At 42.0% G+C, this 8,912-nt stretch overlaps 1 protein-coding gene across 1 annotated transcript in view; it reads right to left on the minus strand.

The window, feature by feature from the left end:
- The window catches only part of FBXO45 (F-box protein 45), a 15,949-nt gene extending 11,893 nt beyond the window's left edge, over window positions 1-4,056 (minus strand). The window contains exon 1 of the mRNA XM_006741657.3: window positions 3,598-4,056. Coding sequence (XP_006741720.1) covers window positions 3,598-3,915 — 318 coding nt within the window. The 5' untranslated portion in view covers window positions 3,916-4,056. The remainder of the gene's footprint in view (window positions 1-3,597) is intronic.
- Between the last annotated feature and the right edge of the window lie 4,856 nt (window positions 4,057-8,912).

Consider the following 8,912-nt stretch of genomic DNA (forward strand, 5'->3'; position numbering starts at 1 on the left):
TATAAAATATGAACTTTTAAGAGGAAGACAAATCCTAAATAGACTGGCAACAATATTTTCCAGTTTTATGCTATCCCATGTCTGTTCCCATCCTCCTCTTAGTTACACAGCCTCCTTGGAAATCCTATCTAGACTTTCTTCTTCATCTCATTCACTCCCAGTCAGCTGTCCACCTGTGTGAATTTGTTCTCTGCTATAGCTCTCCCAGACATCCTCTTCTCTCCCCTACATATTTGTTCAGGTCTTAAGTACCTCTGGCATATGTACTAAGCCCTGCTCTGTCCAATTCATGTTTTGGCCGCACAACTCTTATTTGTCACTCCTCTGTTCAAACGTCTATGATTTACGATGGTAGAACAAAGCCCAAACTATACAATGAAGCCTATAAGCCAAGAACATCCATGATATATCTAGCTTCAACTTACCTTTACAATCATATTCCCCACTTCTTCAATTCAATCTCACTAGACCCTTTTATATCTTTAGGCTTTCCTCTATGCTCCAAACTCTTAAGAGCTGCCCATCTGAAATCTCTCGGATGTCTCAAAAACACTGTAAATTCTACTCTACCAAAATTTTATTCACGGCTATTCCTCCTAAATCCAGCCCAGGTGATTTCCATTATATAAGTGCGATATCTAGGAGTCATTCTTAGCACCTCCCTCTCCCTCACCGCTATTTCAAATCTATTGCCAAGTCCTGTAGATTTTACTTCCTAAATCTTTCCTAAATTTCTTCCCCATCTCCTACACTACCCACTTCCTAACTGATCTACCCATATTTCTAAGGTCCTCCTCCAATCTGTTCTCTATACCGAAGTCAGAAATAAGGTCTTAAAAATGCAAAAAAAAAAATCACACCACCAATCCCCACACTCCTAACCCCCTCTTGCTTACAATTCAAAATGGTTTCCCTATAGTTTGGCGTCAGTCCACCTCTTCCATCTTCTCTCAAACCTGTCTCACCTTTGCTCTCTATGATCCAGCCACACTGATGTGTTTTCTATCCGTCATACTCATCAAGTTCCCTCCTGGAAGGCTCTTTTCTCTCCCCTTGGCCTTACTGTTCAGGTTTTACTTCATGTACTATATCCTCAGAGAAAGCCTTCCTTGACCTCCCTACCTTGGTCAAATCCTCCATTACTGACATTCAGAGTACTGTGCACCTCTCCTTCATAGTACCTACCACAGATGCAATTTTATAACTGTGATTATTTGATTAATATCTATCCCCACCCCCCACCAAACTGTAAGCTCTATAAGCAAGGCATCCATTCGAATTTTGTGTCTGTTTTTATTTACCATTGCATTTGCAAAACTGAGCACAGTGCCTGGCACTCACATTTCTTAAAATAAAAATATATGCTATACAAAGCCTTTGCTTTTCTCTTGTCTTGCATTTGCTCAGGGTATTTCTTCTTAGTAAAATGTTCAAATCCTCCCTATCTTTAAAATTCAGCTCAAATATAACCCTAACCTCAAACCTTCTCCAAGCCTCCACTCAATTTGTACATCTCTCCTTTCACTGAAATTCTAGTGTGTGTGAATATATATACTTCCAGTATATACTATTTATAATATCTCTAACAGGAGCAATTTCTATCATGTGTTAGTTATTTCTATACATTTTTCTTCTCCTCTACTTGACTGAGGACTTTCTACTAGGCTATCTGACTTCTTTTGAATTGATCTTTTTATTCTCAAGACATTCAAGAAAAGTTCTGCAACATCTGAACGAACATATGATTAGTACAAGTTTACAATACCTATCATGCGTGTGGTAGAAAGACATATAAAGTGTTAAAAACCTAAGAAACCTAAAATATCTCTGGAAGGATACAAAAGAAACAGGTAACACAGGTTGCCTCCAAGAAGGGAAACTAAACTGGGTGGCTGGCAGACAAGGGCAAAAGGAAGACATTTTGCTGATATTATTTTCCTTCTTTTGCATGTTGACTCACATGAACACATTACCTAACACATATTGTTATATGAATCTTTACTCATGTAAATGTATCTATTACAGACCAATTACAAAAAGTTCTCAGATGAAAATAAGTAAAAACAATAAACTTTATAAAAAAATTAAAACTAGGGCGCCTGGGTGGCTCAGTTGGTTAAGTGACTGCCTTCGGCTCAGGTCATGATCCTGGAGTCCCTGGATCGAGTCCCGCATCAGGCTCCCTGCTTGGCAGGGAGTCTGCTTCTCCCTCTGACCCTCCCCCCTCTCATGTGCTCTCTCTCATTCTCTCTCTCTCAAATAAATAAATAAAATCTTTAAAAAAAAAAATTAAAACTAAATAAAATGTATGAAGACTACCTGTTTTTAGGCAAAGCAGGACAAAACTGCAATGTTCTGCGCTCTACTACATAAATTACAACTAGTATCCACTGAGCATCCACCATGTACAAATACTGTCCTAGTAAATTAACATGTTACTTCACTTAATAGAAAATTTAATAATTGACATAGATAATGGCAATATTCCTTACCATATTAAACTAAAACCTCCTTTGTTACAGAAGAATAAATTTTACATCTATTTCACATGAAAAAACAAATTTACTTCTTACTCTGACTCCCCTCCTTGGCAGTCCAGTTTGAAAAAGGGTATCTACCCTTTTTAGTTATTAATGTATTTTTTTATGTTTACCACATTCTAGGGCAGACTTCATCCTCTCTCATATATGCTCCCAGTGACTGCTATACTGAATAGCTGTTATCCATCCAACTGAATTCAAGCTTCAGGCCTTTGTTTATATTGCCTGAAGAATCTTCTCAACCTTACCATTACCTGTTACTTGACAGTTTTATCTGTATATGAAGAAGGCAGGAATATGCCCAAGAATCTAGGAGGCAAAAAGGCAGCAAAACTGCAATCAACACGTTAGATGACAAATGGAACAGAAGAGGCACACCACCAAGGTGGAACTATGAAAAAGTTGGCAGGGAAGTAGCCAATAATAGTGGCACAAGGCAGCATTAGGACCGGTTAAGTGGTGCCCATGGGGGAAGTGGGGAATGTTCTATTAAAGCCTGTATCTTGAAAGTTAGCAGAATGTCTAGGACCACACTCACTTATAAGCCTGAAACATAATGGAGGGAATTAGAGAACTTAGGAGAAAATGGGGGGGTGGGGGGAAACAGTTAAAAATCAGAGCCTGGAAAAGGTGAGGTGAATGTGGGATGAAAGCAAAGATCTTAGAAACTAAGCCGGTGTTAAGGCAGCTGAGATGATCTAATAAAAAATAGGGTAAGAGTACTGAAAGGTACAATAATGGGGAGTGGGGGGGGGTCTATCTTTTTGGGAGAAGGCTGTGGAAAGTGGAATGAGTGGTGGAAACCAGGAATTGCAAACTATCTGGTCCTTTAAAAAGTGCATCTCGGAAGTGGGGTGGGTTAAGGAGCAGAACTTGAAAGAGAAGAGGATCTTTACGGAGGGGGGAGGTGAGGTAGGTAAGGTACTGACTGCAGCCGTGCAAAGGCGGGATGGTGAGGTGAGACGTCTGACTCAGAGCTTAGATGAGAAGCACTGAGACTGAGAGCGGCGCAGAGAAGCGGGACTGGGGGCAGCGGCGTGGCCCGGGGCTCCCTCACCTTAGCCTTGTAGCTGGGCAGGTTGCAGAGGATGTCCGTGCGCAGAGCCTCTTCTGCCAGGCTGCGGGCGCAAAGGCTCCGCCACACCTCGCTGTTCTCATCACCGTGCAGGCAGCGGTACCAGTGCTTGCACACCAGGGCGCAGTTCCTCAGCTCGGACAGCTCCAGGTAGGAGAACACCAATTCCAGCACCCGGCTGGGCAGCCGGCCCCCTGCCCCCGCGGATCCGGACCCGGAGCCCGAGCCGCCGACCGCGCCGCCGCCGCTACAGCCAGCGCCGCCGGAGGCTGCCCCAGGCCCCGGGGCTGGCGCCGCCATCGCCTCACCAGCCGGCCCAAGGGCCGCCGCTGCCGCCGCCGCTTCCCCCCGTCTCTGCTGGGGAGGCCAAGCCTCGCCTTGAGACCGGAGCACCTCGCTCACCGCCCCTTTCACAGCCAACCACCGGCCCGCCACCACTCCCGCCCCTGCCCGGGGGCGTCCGCCGCGCGCCCCGCCTCACTGAGGGCAGACGCACGGGCCGCACGGGCGTCCCCCGCCCCTCCTCCCCGGCTCAGCGCGGGCGTCGAAACCGCCGGACTCGCACGGCCTCCCCGCGGCGCGCCCGTGGCTCCGCCATACTGGTTGAGGGCACGAAGCAAGGGCGCACGCCCAGCTCGCTCGCGGTTCCTCTCGGCCCCGGATGTGACTGTTTGGCTGAGGCGCCCCGCGCCCAACCCTACATGGGATTGGGCGCCCACGGGTGAGGTCATCACGAGGCGCCGAGGAGGGAAGCGGGAAGCGCAGGTATGAGGCTGGCCCCTGTGGCTTTGTGGCTGTCCTCTGGTGCCTTTTCCTCTTTTTGATCTAGTGCTCTCGCGTCGGCCTTCTTGGGCCCCTTTCCCTGTGAGGTTTCCCTGTGTCATGTCTCTGCTTCAGACTCCAACCTAACGCATGAAACTTCCCTCTCTTTGCTAGCCAGTTCCTAGCTCCGCCACCTTCGGCTTGAATTGGATCTTCTTCCTTTACTTTCGGCAACTGAGGTCGTCTTCTCCTGGTCAGACCCTTTTGTTCTTTATTGGTAGTGGTACTTAATCAGAACATGTGTCCTACCGTGTATTCGGCAAGTAAGGTCGTCATTTGAATCACCCCCACCCCCCGCCCAAATGTTTGGATAGCCTAAAAGTGCCGTGTAATTGCTGATTAAGTACTGCATTTTTTGGACAAAATGTAGCCTTTCCCAGTCTTTCCTACTAACCCGATTAGTGGGCGGATCAAGGCAGCGTGTTTTTATATAATTAGACATTCCAATAGGGAGAATGATGTGAAGGCTGTAATTATAGATGATTTCTGGGAAGAGAAAGAATTTAAGCATTATTTGGTCATACTGCATTTTCCTAGGTGGCCAAAAGTTTTCTGACAGCCTTTAAAGAATGCTTAGTGAGAGAAAATACTAACCATCATGTGAACAAGGCACTGGTAGGGTCCTTTACTCGGGTTTTATATAATTTTCAAAACAACTCTGAGATAATTATAGGGTTCACAGATTTCCTTAGTAGTTAACTCCACTGTCTTGCCTTTATGTAGTAAGAGATCTTTCCAGTAGTTCCCCTGCCGTGTATAATACATTTCTAGTTCTCCATTAAAAACAACAGCAACTATCTTCTCTACTCTCTGGTAAATGGTGTTTGGTTATTATTTGCTAGTTCCTTCTTCCCAGATGTTTTTTTCTCCCAGCTTAGTAACCCAGATTCTTTCCTTACTAGTGCTGATGCCACAGGCCTTCAATCATTTTGGTTGCTATCCAGCTTCTCCACATCAAGACCAACTTTGGAAAACCCAAACATGTGAAGAAAAGTTGACTTATACTTACTATAGTGATAATGATTACCTTATATTATTTGAATGGTAGTGTAATCTCAGGCTAGGGAGTTTTATTATTCATTTTTCAACTTTCAACTATAGGACATCCAAGGAAGGAGGTCTAGGTTTGTCTGGGAAGGCACTTAAATTTCTTTTAAATCTTTTTTTTATTTTTTTTTTAAGTAGGCTCCATGCTCGGTGTGGAGCCCAGTGCAAGGCTTGAACTCACCACGCTGAGATGAAGACACGAGCTGAGATCAAGAGTCGGATGCGTAACCGACTGAGCCACTCAGGTGCCCTGCAAAAGATTTTCTTTATGACTAGGTCCTTTTCTTTCTACAGATCACCCTCCTGACCTTGCCCCTCCCCCTTGCATTTTGACTGTTCAGAACTTCCATCTTTGCCCTCCACCCTTTCTAAAACTGCTCTCAAGATACCCCACCCTTTGCTGCCCACTCCACGATCTCATTAGGTGTTGAAGGAAACTATTATCTAATTAGAGTAATTCACAGTAGGACATGATTAATTGCTGTTTAGACATTACCCTTTAGACGTTGCCTATGAGAAGTTTGTTGACCTGATACCTGAATATGGAGATAATGGCACTTACCTATTTCTGGTAGGCTTTCCAGTCCCAGTAGGAGAAAAACAAGAAACAGTGGCTTGACAACTCATTTCTGAAAGATTGTTTTCATTTAACCCAGATTCAATTACATTTTTTTTTCCCACTGCCTTCTACCACAGCAGTCTGTTGTTTAATAGTTTTTCATGGTGGTCTTTGGGTATGTTTTAAGTAATAACAATTTTAATTTTGTAGACTAAACATGTGATTTGGGGGGCTCTGGTTGACTCGATTAATAGTCTGCATAAGATAATGGGTCTCCATTTTTATTTTTCTGACTAGGTTGGTGATCAGTAAATATTATCCATGTGATGTAGAGATTAGAAGTTTAATTTGTTTAAGAGGTGAAGGTAGAGCTGACCTTGTTCTTGTGAGATTAATAGATACTACTGGTTCCATTATGGAAAATTTTATGGGAACAGTGTTATTATTTATAATAGTTCCTTTAAGTACAAAATCCATTTATTGCCTAATTTCTCACACTTTGGGGTGAGCTTAACCAAATGTGTCTTTAAAATTGAATTAATCTTTTCCATTAAAAAAAATTATATTCAGAAGAAAATACTAAAACTTTGTCTGCCAGTCAGCATTTACTTAGGTCCCCTGTGGGTAGATAATGTGATGGAGAAACAGAAGTACAAGAAACCCTATTTCATTTTCGTCTTAGATAAAACCTAAAATCCCAGTAGGGATCCAAAACCTCTATGCGTACAAAATCCTAAAGCTGTAGAGGGCAGACTTCAGGACTTTAAAGTTGATTTCACTGTAGAAAAACTAAAACTAATGTAGGAAATAAGTGATCAGATCTCTAAAGAAAGGAGTTAAAATTATTTGTAACTTAAGTGGCTTTTTCAATGGTTACTACAAACTTCGTATTTTAAGGTAGTATATTATCTGTATTATATGACAAGTCAGTAGTCACCACAGATGGCAGTCCCTAGGCCTAAATATTGTTAATACCTTTCATTTTAAATTGTGCTAAGTGTCCTTTTTTCTTGGTTTATCTTGAACATTTGGCAAAAGTCTTTTTTATGGTAGAAAATTAACTACTATTTCATTACTTGTCAGCAAAAATCCAACCACCAGAGTTCCCTGTCTTTACCTCTCTCTGAGTCATTTCCTCTCCAGACCTCTCCTTTAAAACTTACTTGCTTCAGTCTCGAAATTAGTTTCCTCTGTATTCTAATTCAGTGCTTCTGCTGAAATAAAGTATATTTTTGTCTTTCCCATTTTGTTGTCTTTATGAAAATTGCTGTATATGATTTTGTGACCATGTTTCTGTTACTCCCCCACCCCTCTGTTACTTTGATTACTGAAAGATTAGAGGTTTTTTTAGCAGTCTAGTTAGTTATTTTGTGTATGTGTAAGTGCCTAAAAATGGGAGGAAATAAGCTTTGTGTCGGGAATAGAAACTTTAGGCAGGTTGCCAGTATTTTAAATTATTTTTCAAAACAATATTAGGAAATTTATCTGTGCAATTGGATTGAATTCAGGTATCATATCTGAAAATATGAAAGTAACTATGGCAGTTTCTCACTAGAGAAATTCTCCCTTGGCTTGTGAAATGAAACATTAAATTTGTTCAGGTAGATTTGCTTGCTTCCTTTTGTCTGAACAGTTAGAGTTATATAAATTGCCCTTATTTCCTTTTTTTGCTTTACCCAACAGACAGTTGAGGCAGGGTAGAATTATGTGGCAATTTCATTGTATAAGTCTGGGATGCCTAGTATATCAGGAGGTCTAAATTTTGTACATAAGTACAAAAGTACGTAAGTACATAAGTACAATAAGTACTGTTAAGTGTAAGTGGGTAATAAGGTAATTAAAAATGTGGAGTAGGGGAGACTGGGTGGCTCAGTCGTTAAGCGTCTGCCTTTGGCTTGGGTCACGATCCCAGGGTCCTGGGATTGCGCCCCGCGTCGGGCTCCCTGCTCGACAGGAAGCCTGCTTCTCCCTCTTCCACTCCCTCTGCTTGTGTTCCCTCTCTCACTGTCTCTCTGTCAAATAATAAATAAAATCTTAAAAAAAAAAAAATGTGAGTGTGGGGTGCCTGGCTGACTTAGTAGAGCATGTGACTCTTGATCTCAGCGTTGTGAATTTGAGCCCCATGTTGGGTCTAGAGATAAATAAATAAACTTTAAAAAATAATAAAAATACCTGAGTACAGTTAAAAGCTGTAATGAATTATTCGTGGCTTTTGGTTATTTTCTGCACTTTCAGAGAATACTAACAAGTTAAAAACTATTGTCAAGTGGAATTGTTAGAAAATGGTCTTCGTTATTTAAAAGTTTGGGATCCCTTTACATTGGATTCCATGTACAAATCCTAACCAGATGACTTTGATCAAATTATTTAACATTTCTGAAACTCAAGTTTTATCTTTAAAATGGAATAATACTAAACAGAAGGGTTGTGTTGAGAATAAAGTTAAATAATGTACTGAATTAGTCTCTAGTGGTAAAACCCAAGGATCTACATTTTTAACCAAATCCCTGGATGATTATTGGTGTAGTATTCTCAAATTTTAGTGTACATCAGCATCACCCAGAGGACTTCTTAAAACACATGGGTGGGCCCCAACCCCAGCATTTCTGATTCAGTTGGTCCAGGGTGGTATTGGGCAATTTATATTTATAAGTTCCTAGGTGATGCTGCTGGTTTGGAGGCCAAACTTGGAGCATCACTGGTGTAGATCTATGATGCCGCTTTGACCAGCCTAATAAAAATAGGAAAAGTGAGGGGCATCTGACTGGCTCAGTCAATGGAGCGTGCGACTTTTGATCTTAGGGTTGTGGGTTTGAGCCCCACTTTGGGTGTAGAGATTACTTTAAAAAATAAATCTTAAAAAAAAAAA

Source organism: Leptonychotes weddellii, chromosome 1, assembly GCF_054177405.1.
Source record: "Leptonychotes weddellii isolate Sample4059 chromosome 1, ASM5417740v2, whole genome shotgun sequence".
Lineage (NCBI taxonomy): Eukaryota > Metazoa > Chordata > Mammalia > Carnivora > Phocidae > Leptonychotes > Leptonychotes weddellii.